At 39.7% G+C, this 24,312-nt stretch overlaps 2 protein-coding genes across 2 annotated transcripts in view; one reads left to right on the forward strand and one right to left on the reverse strand.

Moving 5' to 3' along the window:
* Positions 1-873: 873 nt before the first annotated feature.
* On the reverse strand, positions 874-13,320 carry LOC149297743 (dual oxidase maturation factor 1-like). Its single transcript, XM_089488200.1, has 7 exons — positions 13,258-13,320; positions 12,143-12,289; positions 11,131-11,188; positions 10,733-10,867; positions 5,795-6,008; positions 2,283-2,494; positions 874-1,046 (listed from the first exon to the last, which is right to left on the reverse strand). The coding sequence occupies exons 1-7, from the start codon at positions 13,318-13,320 to the stop codon at positions 874-876; spliced, it is 1,002 nt and encodes a 333-aa protein (XP_089344326.1).
* A 961-nt stretch (positions 13,321-14,281) lies between these two features.
* The window catches only part of LOC149297744 (dual oxidase 1-like), a 75,303-nt gene continuing 65,272 nt past the window's right edge, over positions 14,282-24,312 (forward strand). Inside the window, exons 1-4 of the mRNA XM_089488201.1 lie at positions 14,282-14,502; positions 23,025-23,101; positions 23,624-23,707; positions 23,995-24,159. Coding sequence (XP_089344327.1) covers positions 14,282-14,502; positions 23,025-23,101; positions 23,624-23,707; positions 23,995-24,159 — 547 coding nt within the window. The remainder of the gene's footprint in view (positions 14,503-23,024; positions 23,102-23,623; positions 23,708-23,994; positions 24,160-24,312) is intronic.

The following is a 24,312-nucleotide window of genomic DNA, read 5'->3' on the forward strand; positions in this document are numbered from 1 at the left end:
TGTCTACCAACGGTTGCCCCAACTTCCTTCAGCTGTCATTTCCCAGTTTTGTTTTCCTGTTTTCCTTTTATATGGGTATATCTTATTGAAATGCTGCTGAAAACTACTATTCAGTAATAACGAAAGACACCCCCACACTTTTCATATCCTCTTTACACCAGTCTCTCTAATACATTTATTTCAATCTACTGTATATTTATAGATTTATCTGTTCATGTGTTAGATACATTTCTGTGACTAGATTATATATCAGTCTTTAAGCAAAACAACTAGTTATAATTGTATTTCTTTCCTGTTCCATGTCTCATGTCATACACCAATTTGCTATACTTTGCAATTGCTTTAGTTCCATCACAGATACTAGTTTTATATGAAACATTACTTACCATACAGTTTATTAGGTTTGTAATATAGTGTAGGGTGGTGTATGTCGACTCCAAAACCTGATATTTTGTGTAATGCTACAAGTCTTGATGCTTTATACTGTTTTTCTGACACAATGACATCTAACTCAAGCTATAAGGGTGAAAATGAATTACTTGCATTCCACATTCATTCAGTATGAGTTCTTTTCATCAGTCTATTGATACAGTCCCTTCCTTTTTTCAGTAGCCATCACACTATTTTTATTTTCTAAAGTTTCTTTAGAATCGTTTCCTTTCTTTAGAAGTTCCTTGCATAGTTCCCATCTCTTTTATATAGTAAACTCCAGAGATTTTATTACTTAATGTTCCATAGAGATGTAGCTGTGTTTTTCTTCTGAAGCAATTAACTTTGGGGTGTGACATGTATTGTTTTATGGCTCACCTAATACGTAGGTATATGTAAAAAACTGCCAAAGTAAACAACCCAGGTACATCACACCAGTATTACTCATAACATCTCATGCAACATTATAGTCCGATTGTCATCCAATAGACTTCCTTCTTCTTTATTGGATGTTAAGTCCTTTGCCACGTCTATATCATTGAAAAAACGTCTCAGGATATTTTGGTCTGCAATATATACTGTTATGAGCACCAGGCTCAATATGAGACAAAATGTACCTGAAATAAAAAATAAAATAAGCGAAAACATTCTAGATTTGTCTATTTGTTGAGAATGTTACAGCAACAACACAAATCTGTTTACCAATGGGTAGTATATGCTTATTGTATCCAATATTTGTAAAGATGTCGTGTAGATATCAATGAAGAATAAATATTTTTATGTGAAATCCATATCACAATGTTTCTAATGTTGTAATACTTGACATAAAATCATGCTGCTTTGGATTTGTACATGCAACTGTTTACAATAAGTTTGACAACGTAACAAACACGATTTGAAATTCTACTAAGCAGTATTAGCCAAGACGCAAAGGTGGATATATCTGAGAATTTACCAGACTGTAAAAAGGTTCTTACTTTTAGAAGAAGCTGCAACTATCTTTCTAGTGGATTGGGTTATCAGAACTACAATACATGCATATAGCAAATATCTTACTGTGTAAAGCATTATGTAAAAAAAAACTATCAGTGTCTTTTAAATTGCAAAACAGAAAGCAAGAAAATATTTTGAATGTGATACTAGTAATGAAAATGGGCAGAGCACCCCTTTAGGCTAATGGTTGAAAAATGATGTAACCTGGTTCAGGTTTCCACTGACAATACCTGATAACCCACATACTGAAACCAGGCTTTGTGAAACCACTTTAAAGGTAACAGTACAGTGGAGGTGATATTATAACTAACTGGAAAGGAAGGTGTCAGTTACTGTTTTTTGTAGTTAAGCCTCAGCTCTGGTAACAGACTCTAAAAGCCTTTATATGATTGCCAACTCTCCTCAGCTATGTCTGGTCAGGTGTCTGCTCTCTGCCTATAAAAGCTACTTACTATGACTGTATCTTTGACAGATTATTGTGGTTCTTGTTGGCCCTTTAATCAAGCCTGCTGCAGTTTATACTTACCTGTTACCGATTCTTCTCCTACCTACTGACCTTGGGTTCCCTGACTACGCTTAATAGCTTTTTGTTCCAGCTACTCGGCTCTGTTGTTATAACTAAGACTAGACAGCTGCTCTAAGCTCAGGGGTTCAACTACCTGTGTAAAGAGTGGCAACTTCTGGCAGAAGACTTGCCGACTGCTGAACCTGCTTAACATCAGTATCATTAAACAAGGCTATGAATAAGGGAAACTTAAGATGCTTTTTGTCAAAGACATTACAATAAAAGTTCACATAATTAGACTTGCATTAATGCTTTAGAAAAGATATCATCTAATTTACTGTAATTCATCATTTACCTGTTCCTAAACTTATCCAGAAAGAGAGTCCAAATCTTGTTTGGAGGACAGCAATGCCAAACTGAATGCTGCATTTTGTCTGACTAACACTTGCAAATGATATGAGGGAGATCAGAATGCACAAGGCAGTGGCAAACATCATATAAATCCCATAGATTACTACCGGCATAGAGAAGAGTAAATTGCAGAAAATCCATGAACAAAAAGCTAGCCTGTGAGAAACAAGGACAAAAACATAAAAATTTTGGTTAGAATAATTAAAAAAAGTCTAACTTTTTCAGTACATGTTGGTAATAATATTTAAGAGAAGTGAGTAGTGTCAAATCATGATCACTCCTAATCAACATCCAACAAATTGCCTTTCAAACAATTATCTGTATGCAAAAGACAAATGGTTTTATCATTTTGCATGCTTGTTTTATGGTTTAATTTTTGCTTGCAGATTATCCTTAAAATAAATGTGGCTAAATCTGTGTTAATTCAATGAATACATACAATATAAAGAGTGCCCCTTTAAATTAACATTTTTGTCCCTTGCAAGTGCATTGAAGAATTCCCCAGATGCATTTGAAGTTTTCCTTGCCCCCTGACCTAGATGATATCTGTTCAGCTGCCAGCCAGCTCCAGAGCTTCAGAATTCCAAAGGTCTAACGAGACCCCAGCTACCACTAATTTCACTTTCCTATCAGTGACTGGTTGCTGGAAGCAGCAAAAACTGGGACCCAATGCAGATAGTGGAGGGGCTGATGTACTGCAACTCTGGGGTTGCAACTTTTTTCTAAATGTAAGTGCTTTTTTCTTAATTCCTTACAGGTAAAGAATGTAGTATATTTTAAAGGTGCACAAAGTGCCTCCCAGACAAAGAATGCATGTTATGCTTTGCAAGAACCTGAATATGCATTCAATAAAGCTGTAGCTGTAAAAAGGTTCTTACTTTTAGAAGAAGCTGCAGCTCCAGAAATGTAACACAACACCTCCGCTTTGCTCTGACAATTGTGCCTGATTGGCTGCTTGGAAGCACTTTCTGTGTATGCCCTTGCATCCCATAAGCCAAATAGCAGGGGTGCCAGGAAAAGAGCAACCACACAAAAACTTAAAGGCACTACTCACATGCATTTAATATATTTCCATGTTACATGAGGGAAGTGGCTCTAATGATTAGCCACTGTCAAGAACTTTAAGGTGTTTTGGAAAAGCTATGGAAATGCTGAGATCAGACAGGAAAAATGTGTGTTATTACAGGTGAGTAGATGAATGTGGAAGACAAGACATGCCAGTTCCTGTAAGAGCATTTCAATTCTGGCACCAGAGGATTTTCCACAAAAAAACAGAAGCAGAAAACACATTTTATAGTTTGGCAATTTCCTAAAAGTTAATAATAGATGGACAACATGTGAAAAGGGATATTTTGTATCCATCAGTATGAGATATGGATGTCTTGGAATGGTTGGGGTGACAAAATATAATTTAGCAAAGCAATTATGTTTTGTTTTTACTTTTCTTTGTCCTGTACACATCAGAGCTTACGGAGCTGTTGAAGTAATTGAAAAACTGTTTGGCGCAGCTTTTACAATAATGTAATAGTAAAGAATACTCCAGTGCTGTAGTAATGCATATGGATATGGAGTATATTTTCTTTACAAATATAACCTATGATGCAATGTGATGCTAGGTATCAATAAAAAAATAATGTATTATGAAATGTACAGTGAATCTATTTATTGATCTAAATGTAATATGTTTGCTACCAGATATCATTGTGTTGTTTTATATTTTATGGTTTTTTTTACTCCCTATGTAGTAAAACAAATAATATGCAATTGTAGTTTGAATGTATACATTCCTCTGTTTGGACTAAGAATCCATTTTAAAATGTTACCAGTTCTATGATGTTTTCTCCATTTGGAGCAATAGACACACATTATGTACCAAAATGTAAATCTCAGAGATGAAAAGAAAATCTGGATGCATGTTACTAGAAAACTAGGAAAAATAATGCTGTATGTGTTCCAGACAGTTGCCACAGACTGGCTGCTCTGCTTATGCTCCTCAGAATATACACCCTTTAGTTCCCTTGTAAAGTATAAAATTTAGATAAAAACATTAACAGTAAGAGTGTAAAACAGGTTTATTACTAAGCATCTTTCCACAAAATGTCACACTTAGCTCTCACAAAAGCTGCGCACCCTGACTCATAGAACTATAAAGCTATTGTTGGCAGTCTCATTTATAAATATTGTAAGCTTAATGTTAATTAGTGTCAGGATCACAGGTAGGAACCCAGTTGCAGCTCTCAAACGTAAACTGTCAGAAACCCGATAATGTAGGGGTCAGAAATTGTGGTCAGGCAGGTCCAAGGGTCAGTATACCAGGCAGCACAGGATCAGAAACAGTGGAATCAGGCCAAGGGTCAAGCAGCAGGAAAAACACAATGTAGCACAATAGGAGCACAGTAACTCTTGCAATAGCACAGAACAACTGAGCAATGATAACTCAGTTGTTCAGGGTTTTTAAAGGGGGGAACTCCACCCCCTGACTGCTGCAATTAGTCTCTGCAGGTGTCCAGGGTTCATTCTGGAAACCTGAACACCCGTGGAGACCAAGAACAACCGTGTCCATCTCCCTGGCAACCACAGACGCCAGGGAGGCGGTATGCTGAGTGTGGGGGCCGGTCTTTCTCCTGGTTCGTCTCCCTGGTGTCTGTGACCGCCAGGGAGACGATATGTGGGTTGTGGGGAACGGTCCCCTATCTGACATTTCCTCTCGCTTGAGCCCATCTTTGGTTGCCGGCGAGATGGGACGATGAGCGTGGGGGTCGGCTCTCCTACCGACACGTCTCCCTGGCATCCTTGGTGACCATTCAACTGTGACGGGGTGACCCCTGGGACCACCCTTTCTACCTCTTCCTGTATGCCAAGGCCCCACAGCTTACCTATCTGGCATTTGCACGCAGCCTCGCTTTTATTGCAGGGTCACTGCATTCCTGCTTCCCAGTGGTCCAAAATTATATAAAAAGGGCTGTTTGGTGGCAAAGATCGAAGAGGCAGGCTGTTTGGTAGACCTGACAAGCTGTTAGTGGCACTCACAAGCTGTTTGAGGGAAATATGACACAGGCATGCTGTTTGAGGGCAATGGTAGCAAGGGTAGGCTGTTTGGAGGCAAAGATGGCACAAACAAGTTGTTTGGGAGCAAAAGATGGTACATGCAGGCTGTTTGGGGGAACATAACAGCTGTGTGGTGACAAAGATAGCACAGACAAGCTGTTGTGTGGGCAAAGATCGCACTCACAACTGTTCTGGGGTAAAGGTGGCACTGTGGTACATATTGTTTGTTAAGCTAGTGGGGCAGGGCAATTTTCACATGGGCCCTGTAGTTTCTAGTCACACCACTGCCCTACAATAAAAGTTGTCTGCAAGAAGAAAAGTTTCAATGTTGCTTATTTCTGTATTATGCCAATATGAAAACCCAAAATAAAAATCATAGCAGTTACGCCTTTTGTGCAACATACTTACCACATTAATGCAGATGAATAGTAGGCAGATATGCTATATTGTTGATGAAGTCTACATGGACTATTCATGGTGAATTTTTCAGCTACATATAAAATTGGATTTGGCAGTCCTCTTTCTAAACTCTCTTCATAATCTTTGTCAAAGTGCATTCCTGAATCCCAGTCAAATTCCTCATTGTAATTAATGGTCTCATTAAGTTGTTGAATAGGAATTCCTAAAGCAAAAAAGACAAGCTTTCACTAAAATGCATTTATATATATATATATTTATATTGCCACAGAAAGCATGTCCAGCAGTTATGCAAAAAACATAGTCAGTGAATATACTTTATTCATCCAAAGGTAAAGTCCAACAAAAGCAAATTTACATTTTACACAATGTAACCTCATCCACACTCAAAAGATATTGCTTCTGTGGATGAATCAACCAACTCAGATCTATTATACAATGTTTGCAGTTCCCATGCCCTAGACAGACAAGTTTTAGGGCTCCACCATTTAATACTGCTACAAAAACTGTGTAACTATAAAAATACTTTAAATCTCTGTAGACTTTTTCAGAAGAACCTTGTAGTTTAACTACTGATAAACCTAAAGCTTAGCAGAAACTAGGTACCTATCAGGTACCTAGCTGCAGATCAGGTTTAAGCATTCAGTATTTAGTACCTTATTAGTTTTTATTGAGTCAATAGCTAAACTCATGGAAACCGTATTGGTGGCAAGTTAAAAAACTCAGCTCTGTTGATGTCTAATCATTTAACTCAGTTTAGCTGTTGAGTTGATTAAGTGTTACTGAATACACAAGATGGAAATTAATCATGCTCATGGTCAAGATTTAGAAAAAGGCCAGTGAAATCAGCCTGTAGTGATTAAAGATTTACCACAATGCCTAATGGTGACAGCAAGCTTTGGAGGCCCCAAGTTTGGCAATGTTGTGAAAAACTGCCTTGTATAAAATTGTGCCATAACATGTCCATATACAGTATGACATAACATAGTAATATTAACATCATAATATCAATATGAAACAGAGTGTTATGTATAAACTGTGATTGCCCATTTTGAAAAGTGGCCTGATCACCACGGGAACTAATAAAACTGTCAGATGAATAGGAAGATTGCTTTAATTGTTTTAGTTTGTCTCTTTTGAAAGATCATAACCTAAAGAATTGTATGGCAAGCTGCACAAATACATAACTAGAATCTGAATGTCGTGAACATATTTAATGGTATTGGACTACTGGTGTTTTAATTCAAAACTAATACTACACATTTATCATCATGGGGATTTTGCTCTCAATATGGCTAAAAATGGAATATATATAAATAATATATATATATATATATATATATATATATATATATATATATATACACACACCGTATTTGCTCGATTATAAGACGACCCTGATTATAAAACGACCCAAATCTGAATATTAATTTAGGAAAAAAAGAAAAAGCCTGAATATAAGACGACTCTATAGGAAAAAAGTTTTACCAGTAAATGTTAATTCATCTAAACTATTTTTTTTTAATAAAAGCTATGATTGAGAAAAATATTTTTATTTCCTTCTATTTTCCAACCTGCCCCCCAGTTATGCACATCTTCCCCAGAAATGCCTTATACCCCTATATGCCACTGTGCCCCATGATATGCCTTTTAACCCTCTAAATGCCACTGTGCCCCATGATATGCCTTTTGACCCCCTATGTGCCACTCTGCCTCCAGAAATGCCTTATACCCCTATATGCCACTCTGGCATTTAGAGGGTTAAAAGGCATATTATGGGGAAGAGTGGCATATAGGGAGGTTTAAGGCATTCAGGAGGCAGAGTGGCGTATAGAGGGTTAAAAAGGCATTTCTGGAGGCAGAGTGGCATTAAGGGGGTTAAAAGGCTTTTCACAGAGCACTCTGCCTCCAGAAATGCCTTATGCCCCCCATTTAACACTCCCCCGCCCCCCCCCAAACTTACTGGTGCTTCTGACTTCCCTGTCATGTAGCCGGGGCAGCGTGTAGATTCCACGCACTTACGCTGCAGCCGGAAGGAGGCGTGGCTAGCAGCAGGGGTAGTCTGCGTCCATCGTGCGGGGAACTCTGATCTCTGACAGCCGGGGAAGGTCTGCGCGATGGACGCAGACAACCCCCCGCTGCTAGCCACGCCTAGTTCCTGCTGCAGCGGAAGTTGTCTAGGCGAATCGCGTAGACATCTACACGCTGCCCCAGCTACACACCTGGGACTCAGAAGTACCGGTAAGTGGGGCGGGGGGGGGGACACAGGGGGATCCGGGTCCCCTGCAGCTGCGGGGGATCTGGATCTTAGTCGTCTCATAGTCAGACCTATTTGAGGACCCCTTATAATCGAGCAAATACGGTATATATATATATATATATATATATATATATATATATATACACATACATATATACTATATGGACAAAAGTATAGTGACACCTGACCATCACACCAACAGGGACTTTTATGATATAACATTCTAAATACATAGACATTAACAAGTTTGTTGTTCCCCCTTTGCAGCTATAACAGCTTCCACTCTTCTGGTAAGGTTTTCCACAAGAAGTTGGAGTGTTTCTGTGGGAATTTTTGCCCATTCATACAGCAGAGCAAGTGTAAGGTCAGACACTGATGTTGGATGAGAAGGCCTAGCTCACATTCTCTGTTCCAGTCCATCCCAAAATTGTTCGATGAGGTTGAGATCAGGGCTCTATGCGGGCCAATCAAGTTCTTCCACACCAGTGCTTTGTGCACTGGGGCATAACTATGCTGGAATAGAGAAGGGCCTTCCCCAAACTGTTCCCACAATGCTGGAAGCATACAATTGTCTAAAACGTCTCTGTATGCCACAGCATTAACATTAACCTTTACTGGAACTACGGGGCCTAGCCCGAACCCTGAAAAACAGCACCAGAAAAGTATCCTTCCTTCACCAAATCTGGCAATAGGCACCACGTGTTATGCAAGCCCAGGCAACACAGGTAATGGACCCACAATGCAGGAACGGTGGCGTACTCGCAGATAGACGGCAAGTAATCCGAGGCAAATGGGCAAATCATGGCCAGAGGCAGAGGCACGAGAACTAAACAAGCCAAGGTCGGGGCAGGATGGTACACGAATATCAGGCAAAAGAGAAGCAGGAACTAATAACACAGAGCATGCAGAGTACAGCAATAGTGACTCGTTGAACGGGAACTAGAGAACTGAGCAAGGGGGTTTAAATAAGGACTAAAGGCGGGGGAACAGGGAAATGGGCCAATGGATGCACGATGATGTCATCGCGACCAATGCACGCGAATAGCGTCGCAATGGCAACAGCGCCAACAACAACAAGCTCTGCTTGTGTGGTGCCTCCGTGTCGCTTCTGGAAGAAACGGTAACAATCGAGGGCGCCGCAAGCGTGTCGTGGCGGTTCATTCGTTACCACCCAATCGCCAACGACACTATGCGGCAGCTCGACCAGAGCCGTCACTGTTGGGTGGGCACGCCCTGTCAATGCGCACGCCCTGCCGTGTACGTGCCGAGCGCACAACAGTACACAGAGAGGACATGTGAGCGGCACCTCTAGGGGACCGCCCACCAGTGAAGATGTGGGAGCCCGGCAGACATGGTAGGCATAACACCATGCATTAGGTAGTATTCTCATGGCATCCACCAAGCCTAGATTTGTACATCAGACCTCCACATGGTAAAGCTTGATTAATCACTCCAAAGAACACATTTCTACTTCTCCAGAGTCCAGTGGCGATGTACTTTACACCACTCCAGACGACGCTTGGTATTGCAAATAGTGATCTTCAGCTTGTGTGCAGCTACTCAGCCATGGAAGCTCATTTTAAGAAGCTCTCGAGACACAGTGCTTGTGCTGATGTTACATCCAGAGGCAGTTGGGAACTCAGTAGTGAGTGATGCTACAGAGTAGAGCCCTGCGCGGGACTGCTTTTTTAATCCCGCTCCCGCTGATTTTTTGCCCAATCCCGCCTGCTCCCGCAATGTGGGTGTTCCACTTCCGCCACATTTGTGGCCAATCCAGCCCACCTCCTTACCTGAACTGCAGATTTCCCGCGCAGTCCCGCTATGCTGCCCTCGAGTTGCTCCCTCACAGTGTCTCTTCCTTTGCTCCACCCAGGAACAAGGCAGAGTCACGGGAAGTGACATCACATCACGTGACTCCGTTTTGCTCCTGGGCGGAGCAAGAGGGGAGACACTGTAAGGGAGCAGCGAGAAGGCAGCCTTGCGGGACAGCATGGGTTTACTGGGACCCGCAGGTACAGTGCCTGACCGCCCGCTCCCGCCCGCAACCCCAGCAAGACCGCCTGCAAGTCACCGCCACTGCCCGCGGGACCCGCCTCCCAATGCAGTCCTTTACTACAGAGGACAGATCATTTTTATGGACTACGTTCTGCACTCGGCAGCCCTGCTCTGCAAGCGTGCATGGTCTACCTCTTTGTGGCCGAGCTGTTGCTACTACTAAACAATTCCACTTTACAATAAAAGCACTTAAAGTGGACCGGGGCAGATCTAGCAGGGCAGAAATTTCATGAACTGACTTGAGGCAAAGGTGGCATCCTGTGACACTGCCATGTTTAAAGTCACTGACCTCCTCAGTACAACCCATTCTACTGCCAATGTTTGTCTTTGGAGATGGCATGCCTATGTGCTTGAGTTTATACACATTTCAGCGATGGGTGTGGCTGAAACACCTAAATTCCATAATTAGGAGGTGTGCCCCAATACTTTTGTCCATATAGCATGCGTATATATATATATATATATATATATATATATATATATATATATATATATATATATACTATTAAATATTTTAATATATTTTGCACTAATATGTATATTTATATATGGCTGTCAGATTATATATTTTTACTAAAAGGTAACTGTAGAATGGAACATATTTCATAACTCACCTGACAGAGTAATATTTACGCCCTTTAAACCAACCCACAGTCCGATACTGACATTGACCATTGCATTGCTGAAAGACTTGTACACAGTTGTGGTTGTCACTGATCCTACCTCCCAGTCTCTGGTGAAGTTTACAGCTATAACGGAGTACACACATTATACAGAATTAATGCATTTTATATGTAGTTTGTTGATCTTAGAAATAAAATGTAATTAATTTAATTAAATAAACTTTTTTGTGAGTCTATATTTTCAGATGATGTCACATAGACCAGGCTGTTTTAAATTCAGTTCTCAAAGGCCAAAAGGTATTATTACTGGTACATAAGGGATCTAAAATATCAAGTGTTTTACTGAAAGGCTGGAGTTGGGGAGGTACATATGAATCCTCATTACCTACCTAAAATCACAGCTCCAATGAATAAACTTGTCAATACTTTCAAAAGCCAGGAGAGTCTCTGTGAATCAATATCTTATAAAGTTAGTCACTCTTAAAATGTAGCAACATAACGAGATTATCCAAAATGCCACATTAGCATACAATCCTAGAACCTACTTTGGCAACACATTGTGTGTACAGGCCTTTGAGGTGACAAATGACGTGTCCACCTTAAACACACCATTTATAGAGCATACAATATTTATATTTATGTTGGGCTTTCTTGGTATGTAATATTGTTACGTAGCAAAAAAGGAGACAACATGATCTTCTAGAAACTCTGACCTGGACTGCAGCGTTCCCATGTTTAATTTGTAACTTTAAAATGAAAATTAAATTTGATGACACAAAATATGCATGTTCCACTAAATGGAAATGTTTAGCAATTTCTAGGGGAAATCTTAAAATTGTTTCAATGGAAGCCAGCTTGATGTTTTGTTCCATGTCGGCAAAGTGTTATCAATTTTTTAACATGAATGTTGAGGGCTACATTATCAAAAGAAATGTAGCTCCCAAGCAGTAGGGAGGCTCTATCAGTGGATCAGAGAATAGTAGGAGGGTCAGGCTAATCAAACAGCTGTGAAAAATGTTGAATACCAGAAACTATACAAAAGGAAACTTTACAAAAGGAAAGTCAGTATCAAGCTGTGGTTGTTGTAAAAGAGATTTATATAATGGTCAGGCAATATGAAAGTATAATTTAAAGAGCATAAGAGGTGATCGTGAGCCATAATGATCAGGGTAACTAGACTTTTTTTGGACACATACAGACACATAGCAAGATAAAGGTGGAAACATTTTACTAATGATCACAAGTTTATATATAAATAAAAGCTACAGTGATATGGAAATCCAATTACTAAACTTTAAATAATAAATGGCATTTAAAACAATATATCGTTATATCATTACCGTAAGGTGATTCACTCTAGTAGTTTTAGCCAATAAGCAGCAACTGCCATCACCTCCTTACCTGCTTTCCTCTAATTCCAGGCAATATAATGATGAAAGTGCATGTTGTGACAATGCAAATGACGACAATTTCAACAATTTTGGTGTCATACATAAAAGGGGTTCGGGGTTGGGAATAAAATGGAAAACTGCTGTGCATGATGAATTCCTACAAAAGAAAAAACAATTAACTGTAAACCTTAACCTTAAAAGATACTGTTGTTAAGTATAACAAATAGTAGCTCTAACACCCTGTATTTGATTTAGAAAATTAATTTAGTAACTGTAAGATGATATCACTTGGCTTCTCTAGGGACCTCTCAACCATAAAATGAAAGACACATGGACCAAAATTGAATAAATTATTTATTTTCCGCTGAAACATTAAAATATGTCTAAGTGGGCTAATTGACATCCGACATGACACACCAAACATTTAATTAATAAAATAATTAATATCCATTAAATAAATCTTAAATAAATGTTAACATACAAATGACACAATATTTTACCAGAAACATGATACAGAAAGCATTTCTTATTTATTACACATAACAATGCTTTTTCTTTCGGCAGTAGCAAAACGGGGAATACTGTCACGGTGGATGTCTCCTCAGCCACCGTTGTTACCAATGGTCCTGTCCCGATTACACTTTCTATTCCAAATGGATTGGCTTGAATTTTTTCAACTGTTACTATTTAAAACATTTAATACAACGGAGTGGTATTGCCTTCAAGTTCTAAGGGGCACTCGTCCCTAACAGGGTTTTAATGCTAGTGCATAGGTTTGGGGGCCAGGGTGATATCCTGGGGAAGCCCAAGGTTTGGGCACTGGGGGTGTAGCAGGCATAATGGAGCAAGATGTTTTTGTTTTTTATTTTTGGACACCTCTGTACTGATGTTGTTGATATGTGTATACTGTTGTAAGACTGTCAATTAAAAGAATGTCCTTGTTTTCTTTCTTTTCTGTTCTTACCTTATTGTTCACGGTAGTGGATTTGTGGATCACCTGTACATGACTGTACTCACTATGTCGGTATGCCTTTATAATACTTTGTTATTACATTGTATGCTATGTCTTCTCCGTATAATAAAGAAATTTAAAAGATTAAACTTGAACATAAGAAAACAACCAACCCTGGCATAGGCATACTGCTGCCACACTTTTTCACTGAAGCCACTGGCATTCTCCACTAGCATTGTGGCTACAAACTGCCATCACCAGGGTAGGGAGTCCAAGGAGTGTTCTGCACTTACGCCCTAAGGCTCGTGCACCACAGTCATGGCCATATCAAAGATGGCCTGCTACTGCACTATGCCAGGGTAACATAACTGAAAAACCCACCAAACTCTAAATATATAAAAAAGGGAATTCTCCGACTGGGCTCCTCTATAAATAGCTTCTCTTCCCGCCTTTTAGTGAGCCCTTAACTATTCACCAACCCCTTAAACTTTTCACCCTTATCCTCTAGGCTTATGTCCCATCCAACCACAGTCCTGTCGCCCTTCACAGGGGCGTTTTAACCCATTCGGAGCTTCTCCTTTCATGAGCTAGGCACATGAGTGTGTCGATGTAATTATACTGGTTACTGCCATTTGCTATAACGTAATTAGTGATATACACTCACGGGCCACTTTATCAGGTACACCTTGTTAGTACTGGGTTAGACCCCCTTTTGCCCTCATAACTGCCTTCATTTTTCATGGCATACTTTCTACAAGGGTCTGCTGAAAACATTCCTCAGAGATTTTGGTCCATATGGACATGATAGCATCACGCAGTTGCTGCAGATTTGTCGGCTACACATCCATGATGCGAATCCCCTGTTCCACCACATCCCAAAGGTGCTTTATTGGATTGAGATCTGGTGACTTTGGAGGCCACTGGAGTACAGTGAACTCATTCTCATGTTCAAGAAACCAGTTTGAGATAATGTGAGCTTTGTAGCATGGTGTGTTATCCTGCTGGAAGTAGCCATCAGAAGATGGGTACACTATGGTGATAAAGGGATGACATGGTCAGCAACAATACTGTCAACAAGGTAGGCTGTCACGTTTAAGCGATGCTCAATTGGTACTAAGGGGCCCAAAGTGTGCCAAGAAAATATCACCCACGCCATTACACCACCACCACCAGTGTGAACTGTTAATACAAGGCAGGATGGATCCATGCTTCCATGTTGTTAACGCCAAAGTAGAGAGTACTTTGGTACAGAGGTTCACAGAGGGAGTTTCAGCAGGTGATCTACTTGAACGCCAAGATGTTATGCTGGTACGTATGGTGGCCAGTACTCGGTCCGGGGGAATAATCAGGCTAGGAGGGCTCTTCTATTTAGCATTCAAGAGCTATCTAGACAAGGCAACATTATTGGTCCCTGGCAGGTATGAGACCATATAATTAAACTGAGATAGAAATAAGGCCCATCGGGCCTGCCTCATAGTCAAGCTCTTAGCCTGACACGTAAGTGAGTTTTTTATGACCCGTGAGGATCATTGCATTCCGCAGGACTTAGCCAACATTGGTGCAACTGGCTCTAAGGAGTAGGATGTTGAGGCAGAAGGGTGCCTACTCCTGTCTCAGATGCATTGACCTCAAGTATAAAGGGAAGATTGGGTTTCGGGTGTGCCAAAATGGGAGCTGCAGCAAAAGTGGCCTTTAATGACTCAATGGCTTTGATGGCCTCCACGGACCAGTATAACGCGTCAGTAAGGGGTTTTACAATAGACAAAACATTACATACGAATTCCCTGTAGTAGTTAGCAAATCCGAGGAATTGGTGAACTTAGCAGAGACCTACAGGTTCCAGCCACTTGAGAACCGCCGAGAACTTTTCAGGGTCCACAGCGAAATCGACCACTGAAATCACATAACCCAAGAAGGTGACCTGTCTTCAGTGGAGCTCTTCTCTAGTTTGGAAAATTGATTATTCTCTTTCTATGGAAGCGGTTGGGATCTGAACTTCATCTAGGTAGACTGCCGGAGGACATTGTTTATGAATTCCTGGAAAACATCAGGAGCATTGCAGAGACCAAAAAGACATAATGAGATATGCATAATGCCCACTTCTGGTGTTAAGCGCTGTTTTCCATTAGTGGACCTCCTTTGTCCTTACCAAACTATATGCCCCTCGCAATTAAAGCTTAGTGAAATACCATGGACCCTTTTAAGTGATTGAATAGCTCAGTAATAAACAGAATTTTTAACCGTGATACGGTAGGGTTTTTAACCATGATGCGGTTGAGCCCATTAGTTCCAAAGCCTTGTCAGAGAATAAAGAAATTACAAAGCCCACCTTACTCCTATCAGACGGGAAGACCTGAAGTCTCCAAATACATAGCGGCCAGGTTCAGGAAACCTCTGCACTGATTAGGGTTGCCCCCATAAGGCTGGGGAAGCGGGGCAGACATAGTCATGCCTCTAGCAACATTGAAGTCACTAGTAGCGGATGGAGCGGAAGCAGCAGCTGCTAAAGGGGCATATACACACACATGCATACATCATACATATACACACATGCATACACACACACAGAAGCATACATATATACATACACACACCATTTAACACCTTACACATACATAAATACATACACACACAGCCACTCCAACACCCTACACACGTGCATACATATACACACAAAGCCACCCCAACATCATACACTTGCACACACCTGCCCCTTCTGCTCTTACCCACCCCCTCTAGCTCACCCAGATCCTCTGAGCTGCCCCTTCCAGCAAACTCTGCTTTGACCAGCCCCCTCTGCTCTAACCTGCCTTTTTAGCGCCTCTCTGATCTGGCCAGCCCCTTCTGGTCCCTTCTACTCAGACTCACCCCCTTTAGCACTCTTCCACTCTGACCCAACCCTCCACATTCCTCTCTGCTCTTAACTGCCCACAACCGCTACTTTTGAGAATAATCAGGAGAGACAGAAGGAGAGGAGGGAGAGAAAACAAAGATAAAACAGGGAGAGGGAGAGATCTGGTGAGAGAAGGGAGAGAAGGAGGTGAGAGAAAGAAGGGGAGAGAGAAAAAGGGAAATATGTTTGGCCACAATTTCAATGAGAGGCTCATAGGCTAGTTTAGCTATAAACAAAGTGTTGTTGGAACAGCATGTCTAAACTGAAAAGGTAATACAGTGTCATAAATGTTTACAATAAAAAATTCTAAGGAAAGTTGTGAATCCGACAAGTAAATTAGTACTCTGAGTTATCTTTCCACTGAATTCCTGATCTTCAGGGAAATTACCAGATGTAACTAATAGAGGAGTGTCAAAATATCGTTGACTATTCTTTAGCAGATGCAACACAAAGCTTTCAGTTTACATCACTCCTAATTATTCAAGGAAATGTACTTGACAGGCCTGAACACATGTCTGACAGATTACACCACTCCTTTTGCAGGCTTGGACATGGGGGATTCAAAAAACACTGTATCCACACAAACATTTTATGGGAATGGGAATCAGCCTCAGCCCTTCATACTGATTTTTTTTTTATTTCAGTTAAATCCTGTCTGGACGGTCTTCTGACATACGTAATTTGGTCCTGCTCTTGTTAAAAATCACGTTTGTATAACAGATATTGTATTATGCATTTGCAAATAATCTATCATTCTCACCTTACATCAATTTATATAGTATTTTACCATACTGTCCCGGTTGTGTTGGGACATTCCCGATCTTTGAGGCACTCTCCTAGCAAAATTTGGTCTGGACATATGTCCCGGTGTCGCAGAGACTCAGTAAAGTGTGTTGAAGGGCCACTGTTGCTGAAGAGAGTCTCTGCGGCTCAGTGAAATTTAATCTAAAATGCACATTACGTCTTTTTTCTCCTGACTAGGCCTTCAGGAGTGTTTGCTTAATGGTACGGAGCCTCTGCGCACACCATTTTCAACCCTATTGGTAAGCAGAGCTGGTACCAGGGAGAAGAGAACAGAAGAAAGAACAAGAAGACTGGAGTGGAGACTACAAGAAAGGAGACAGGAACATGGAAGCGGCCGGCACTGAAGGCAGGGAGACACAGAGAGAGAGTGGGATCGAGCGTAAATGAGTAAGTGTTAGGTAGTGAGTGAGAAAGCATGAGAGTGTGAAAGCTTGAGTGAGACAGAGCACAAGTGAGACTGTAAGACAGAGTCAGTGAGTTTGACTGAGAGAAAGGGAGAGCATGAGAGAGCATGAATAAGCGTGAATGACAGTATGAGTGAGAGTGGGAGCGTGAGAGCATGAATAAGAGTGAGTGAGGTAGTGAGTGAGTGAGATTGTGAGTTAGACTGTGAGAGAGCATGAGTGAGGATGTCAGTATGTGAGTGTGTATCAGTATCTGGGTCACTATATACAGTATTTGCTCGATTATAAGACGACCCCCCAAAATCTGAATATTAATTCAGGAAAAAAAAGAAAAAGTCTGATTATAAGACGACCCTATAGGAAAAAAGTTTTACTAGTAAATAATAATTCATTTTTGTTTTTGTTTTTAATTTCCTTTTATTTACCAACCTGCCCCCAGTTATGCTCATCTGCCGCCAGTTATGCTCATCTGCCGCCAGTTATGCACATCTGCCCCCAGGCATGCCTTATACCCTCCTATATGCCACTCTGCCCCATGTTATGCCTTTTAACCCCCTATATGCCACTCTGGCATATAGGGGGTTAAAAGGCATATCATGGGACAGAGTGGCATATAGGGGGACACTTACATACCCAGACACTAATATACCCACCCAGACACTTACCTACCCACTGAGACACTTACCTACCCACTGAGACACTTCCCTACCCACCGAGACACTTACCTACCTACCCAGACACTAATATACTCAGGCACTTCACTCACCGCGATGCCTCAGCAGGCGCTTGCTGCAGCTCCCACGGGATTTCAGCATGACGCTGTGTGACCCCGCTAGGCCACGCCTCCTCCAGAAAATTGAAGAGGTCTACCGGATCTGCTTTGGGACGGCACAGTGCCGCCGGGTCCCGGTCCTGCAGCAATCTCCCCAACCGGCTCTGCTTCCCCGCAGTGGGCGGGCTATCCCGGGAGCAGGAAGGTACGCGCGTATGCAACCTCGGCTGCTGCCGGCACTTTCACCGGCGCTCGGTGATAGACGCCGGCAGCAGCTAAGGTTACCGCACAGGAGGATCCAGGTCCCCTGCAGCGATGCGGGGGATCTGGATCTTAGTCTAATAGTCAGACCTCATTTGAGGTCTGATTAGAAGACGACCCCGATTACAAGACGAGGGGTATTTTTCAGAGCATTTGCTCTGAAAAAAACCTCGTCTTATAATCGAGCAAAAACGGTAATTATTGGAGTCAAGCTGTACCACCCTCTATGTCTGGATCACTGTGTAATGATGGGCGTTTTGGTGTACCACTATCAGCCTCTTTATATACTGATGGGCGTTATACTGTACCATCTTCAGGCTCAGTATACAATGATGACAGTTATGTTTCACCACCCACAGTGACTGGCTTACTATTTACTGATGAGAGTTATGCTATGCCATTGTTAGTGTCTGGCTTGCTATATAATAATGTGAGTAATGATGTACCATTGTTATTGCCTGGCTTAAAATATAATGATGGAAGTTGTGCAGTACAACCATCAGTATCTGGATCACTATATAACGGAATGAGTCCAGCTGTACTACTACTATTACTATAAACACCAAAACCTATTGCAAGGAGAGCACGTAAGGAAAAAAGGTATATACAAAGTAAATCTTTATTAAACAATATAATTTAAATACATATAAAAAATATATATAATATAAAAGCATCTCAGCACCAAGACACATATAGGAAGGTACATATGAACAGAGGCACAAGACTACACAAGGCGCAAATAAGAAACACAAGGATGACCACAGCGATAAAGTGAAAAGGAACAAATGAAATAACATACAGCAATGGTACATCGGTGCTCAAAAGTTACTAACCAAACCTAAAAGAAAGGCTGAAAACAGCAAAAAGCATGGTAACGAATGGTGCCAAGTCCAAACGTACCAACCCCAACGTACGTTTCGCTACAATGAGCTTCGTCACGCCCCCGGTTTATTTGATAAACATTAAAGAAAAGTTGAAGGAAGATGGAATACCTTGGTTTAGAGCGCAAACTATAAATTATCAAGGATCACACCTGTTGTGAGATGAGTTCATCTTCCTTTACTGGCTATTCATTATATTAAGAAGAAAATACATTTATTTGTGGCTATTCGTTATATTAAGAATAAAATACATTTATTTGTGCTGTGTTCTTAATTCACATTTTCAAAATTACATTTTCCAGTAGACAAAACCAAAGCATTCTAACTAAATTGATATCAATACTGGCCTGAGCTTAAAATGTTATGTTTAGAGAAGTTGGGGAAGGCCCTGCTCAAATGAATTTACAATCTAGAAGGAGGCAGACCAGCCACACAACTGTATCATAGCGTAAGCATTGTATAAAAAAGAGCATTTTAAACATGCCCTAAACTTTAATATACAATTTAAAAAAAAATGATTTCTGTGTTGTTAATGTTATGTATTTCTTGCAGATTATTATATATTACCAAATCCTTTGGTTTAGTTCTTCCTTAGTTCAGTTTCAGAATTGTGCTGTCTGAAGCAAAAATGTCTCACCTGAAATATTTTCTATTCTATTATTATTATTTTTTTTTACTTATATGGCTCCAACTAGTTATGCAACACTTCTTACAATACATATATTCAATGGGTATTTTTTTAAATCAATAATAGGTATAAAATATGCAAAAATAAAAAAGTCATTTATAAAAGCAGCATTTTGTTCATTTGTCTCAGTACCGTTTAGTCAATAAAATACTTTTTAATAATAACATAAAATTGGTACTGGGCTGGTGAGAAATGCGTAACCGTGGTACACATAAGGATAATGTACACACAATATTTTAGTAGTATTCTTTTTCATTAGTATTCTTTTAAGTATTATTTTTTATTTATTTATAAGCACCTATCATGGGATACTTTTAATATATAGTTATATTTACATTTAATATTGATTTACAATCAATTAAAGCAGAGAAAATCAAGAGCAATATTGGCTAATCCAGGATCTGATGTGGGAAAAGGGCTGTCTAAAAATATACTAAAAAATACTATGTCATAATCTTTTTTTTACATGTTCAAAGACTAAAATCTGTGTTAACCCCTCTTCTAATTGTATCTCCCTGCTTGCTGGTGGCTCAGCGACTAGTATATTGACTGACTGGTATACTCACTAGAATGAATGATGTTACATGCTAATAGTTCTATCAATGATCGGTGACATCCTCATGGTGCATGCATTGTCAATCTGTACAATTGTTCTGGACATATTTAATTTAAAAGTTCAGCTCATACATACTGAAATTAGTAGCAGCCTGTGGCAGGAGCCACTTAAAAAGGGGCAAAGCTAAATTAATGGGGGGAAAACATGCTTTTCTTGGGATTGGGTGGTTAAGAAAACTTTCTGTATGCACAGTGTTTGGATTTTTTTGTGGGGAGAGTATTTTGCTTAATATACATATCTAAACGTGTTTATATTACTTTATTTAATGCATGGAACTATAAAATTCATGATTTAAGAAAAAGTGACAGATCCATTAAAAAATGTATAAGTGGCTTGGATGAGATAGCAGTTTTCATCTTTATGTATATGCCAATGTTGTGGAAGAGAGTGGTAGATAAATGGATCAGCCTCCCATCTGAAGTAGTAAAGGCTAATTCAGCGAGGGAATTTTAAAAATACATTGGATGGGGATAAAGTTATCCTGAATCAAAGACAAGACCAAGGACTGATTAAAGTCTGAGTCTTTACATCAGAAAAACCTGCCAGCAAATTCCTCTAAAAGAAATGTTTCTAAAACAGATTTTTATAATTTTGAAAAGCCAGCTCAGGCATTGGACTTTTGATCATACAGGGTCCGCTAAATCCTTCATGTAAATATAAAACACTAATGGAAATAAACACTATATATATATTTAGTGTTTATTTCCATTTGTGTTTTATTTATTACAAATTAAACAGAAGGATAGTATTATTGTATATTTATACGCAACCATTTGATGCTTTACATTTTTACAGGGTATGACCTACTCAAGAGACAAAGCAATATAAACAAAAGTTCACAAGGTTGAGCAAGATGGCAAAAGAAAACGATAGTAAAAAGCTGAATAAATAATTGTGGTTCTCAGAGAACCTTTTCCCCTTTAAAATAATTAAAAGCAAAAACATCAATAGCAGACATTGCTAAGCCGCCGATTTATGATATAACTGTGTTGCACTCAATCTAATACAGGGAAACATGAATGTCACCTAAGGAATAAACAAATGTTTGTACAATCAACACAAAACATAATCTATATAGTATTAAGCTAAAAGCACACAAAGAGCAGATATAAACATATCTGAAGAATGGTTAGCAGACAGGAATGGCTTACCCTATTTTATGGAGCTCTCAAACTGCATTCTGAGCTATAACCTCCCATTCTGACAGTGCTCTCACTAAAATCATCATGTCCCATCATTGTGGGAAGGTGTGTGTCAGTTGCCAAGGGCTGTAACCTTGCAGCTACTTGTCTAGAACTGGATATTGAAGTGAGTTTCTTACCAGCCCTGCCTACTAATTCCTAAACATGCAGTCTGATTTAAAGTCTGTTCTTTTCACACAATGCACAAAGCTACTATAGTCTGAGAAATGTACAAGGAACAGGACAAAGAGAATTAAACAGCATTCCAGGAAGGTGAGTACCCTCTAATTCTCACCAGACTCATATCTAAGTGTCTTATTCTATTAAACATTGATTATTTATGGTCCAGTAATATTGTGCTCAAAGCATTTGGTCCATATGGTGCTAAGGTCTCTCCTCCCCACATTCACCAAAAAGGACTGCATACAAATCTCAAACCCAATGGCCACAGGAACTAAATGTTGCCTTTAATTTGTGTAGCTCCATATACGCTTCAGGATATAAGTGGAATGGCAATTAACCGAAAATTACAGGCAGTGGCCCCAAATCCTTAAATCAGAGCAGCCCAGACAGCAATTGCCCCCCATTGCTATCCCTCCCCTTAAATCTAATACTGCATTTTGATGTTAATATTTAATTCCTTAAGTATCATAGTACAATATGGATTATGGTGTGCCTTTTCTTCTTTTTTTCTTAATTAAACCTCTTGCCAGGGGCTTTAAACCACCCATTTATACCACTGAGAAAGAGGCATGTGTGGATACCCTAAGTCTAAATGTAGTTAAATAATTTTCTATTTAAAAAAATTAGTGATAATGTGCTGCTTTATTTATCTACAATAGATAAGTGGTTTGTTGACTTTACTTTGAAAGCATAAGGATATGATTACGGTGCGTACGCAGTTAAAAGAATGCTTCATTGAGTTCTCTCATTTACATGTAACTGAGGTCCTTAGTAATGCAGCCAAGGAAACTTGGTTTCAGTGCTCTTCTTAACTCGGTCACATCTGGCGCATGAGTGATTTGTTACTTGAGTGCCCAGCACAGTAATAATGACAACATTTTTTACAGTTTTCAGAGATAACCCCAATACATATATACCGGTAATACATAACAGTAAGTAAAGTATAGTAAAATATAATATCATGGGTTATATGATGTTCTGTTTCCACATCACAGAAGTGAAAGGGACATAACCCAAGTTTTTGGTGCCAAATGTACAGCCTCACTATCTACCCTTGGTATATTGCTAGGTTACCCAAAGCTACTCACTGGTATTTCTAAAAGTTCATCTTCCCTCTTACAAGTTGTGCTTGATCTTTGGACTTCTGCCCAAAATCTTAGTCATTGTACTGCGGGAAATAAAATATTATGATTATTATTTATTTGTGTATATACATATAGTTCTTGAATGCTTTAATTTTCTTCCATTGATTTCTAGTGATCCCTGCTTGACAATGAAGACATTTCAGATGTTCTGTACTTGCCTTTTCCTTACTGAACTATGGGATATCATATGTAAGTCTGTGCCAAATAAAATAAAAATATATTGTGTATGTGGAGAGTACTGATTTTATTTTGTGTAACATTAAGTAGGATAGCCAGAGGACTTTTTGTTACATTTTGGATTTAAAGTGTTGATTTCATGTGACAGTCAGTTATTGGTGCTTTGCAGTAGGACTATATTGAGCTATTGAATGTAAAATACAGTAACATGTGTGACCACGGTTTAGCTTGTTTATAACAAGTGCTTCTAAAGCCCTAGGCTAGGTGAGCTTTGTCAATGGAACAATGCGTCACAGTTGGAGGAGGCCACAATTTCGACAACCAAGGTTGCAACATTCCAGAAAACAGATTTATCAGTCTGGTTATTCACTAAAGAAAATTTTGCTTCAACTTTCCTTCAGTCAGCTACTGACCTTAGCAGGTTTTTTGTTCTTGGCAATCAGTGAAGTTGCCATACCGCAGCCTTGTTGTGGTATCGCAGCCTTGTTGTCACAGATATTCCTTTTATTGACATAACAAACATTTTCTCGACAGATGCACAAAGCAACATTAAATGGGAAATTCAGCGCTATGATGGCTGGTATAATAATGTTGCTCATCCCAGCAGAGGTTCCGCAGGTATGATGTAAATGTCTAAACAGTTCAATATCCTGAATTTGCTGTATCACTTCCTCAACTATACAGGGTGTATCTCCCTGGGATTCTAGAAAGAACAAGTACACCATTATCTACTTTACTATTATAGAGTCTGTAAGGTTTTAAAATTAACAGGATAGCTTTGGCAAAAAGGGTAGTCATAGTTATAATTTATAATTTTTGTTTCAGGTGTTACTGCGATTGGGTATGTTTTTTTTCTATCCTAAGTAACGATATGTTTTTGATTTGCCATAAAACAACATAATAAGGATCAAGACTCCTGCGTCTCCTACCAGCTGAATACTCTGATGGAGTTTATCAGGCTATGTCAGAACCACAGCTCCCTAATCCCCGAAAAATAAGTAATTTGGCTATGAAGGGTGACTCAGGAATATCATCTAACCGGAACCGTACTGTGGTGGGAGTATTTTTTGGTAAGAATTGCTTTTTTGGATTTGTATTTTCTCTATTTCACAGTCATAGATCCAGTACATATTTTAGCCATATTAATTACATGTCAAACCAGTTATTGTATTAACACCTAAATTAGTAAGCGTTTGATCATTGGAATGTAATGGGCTATTGCA

Source organism: Sceloporus occidentalis, unplaced genomic scaffold, assembly GCF_023333645.1.
Source record: "Sceloporus occidentalis isolate IW3139 unplaced genomic scaffold, rSceOcc1.0.p SCAF_37, whole genome shotgun sequence".
Taxonomy (NCBI): Eukaryota; Metazoa; Chordata; class Lepidosauria; order Squamata; family Phrynosomatidae; genus Sceloporus; species Sceloporus occidentalis.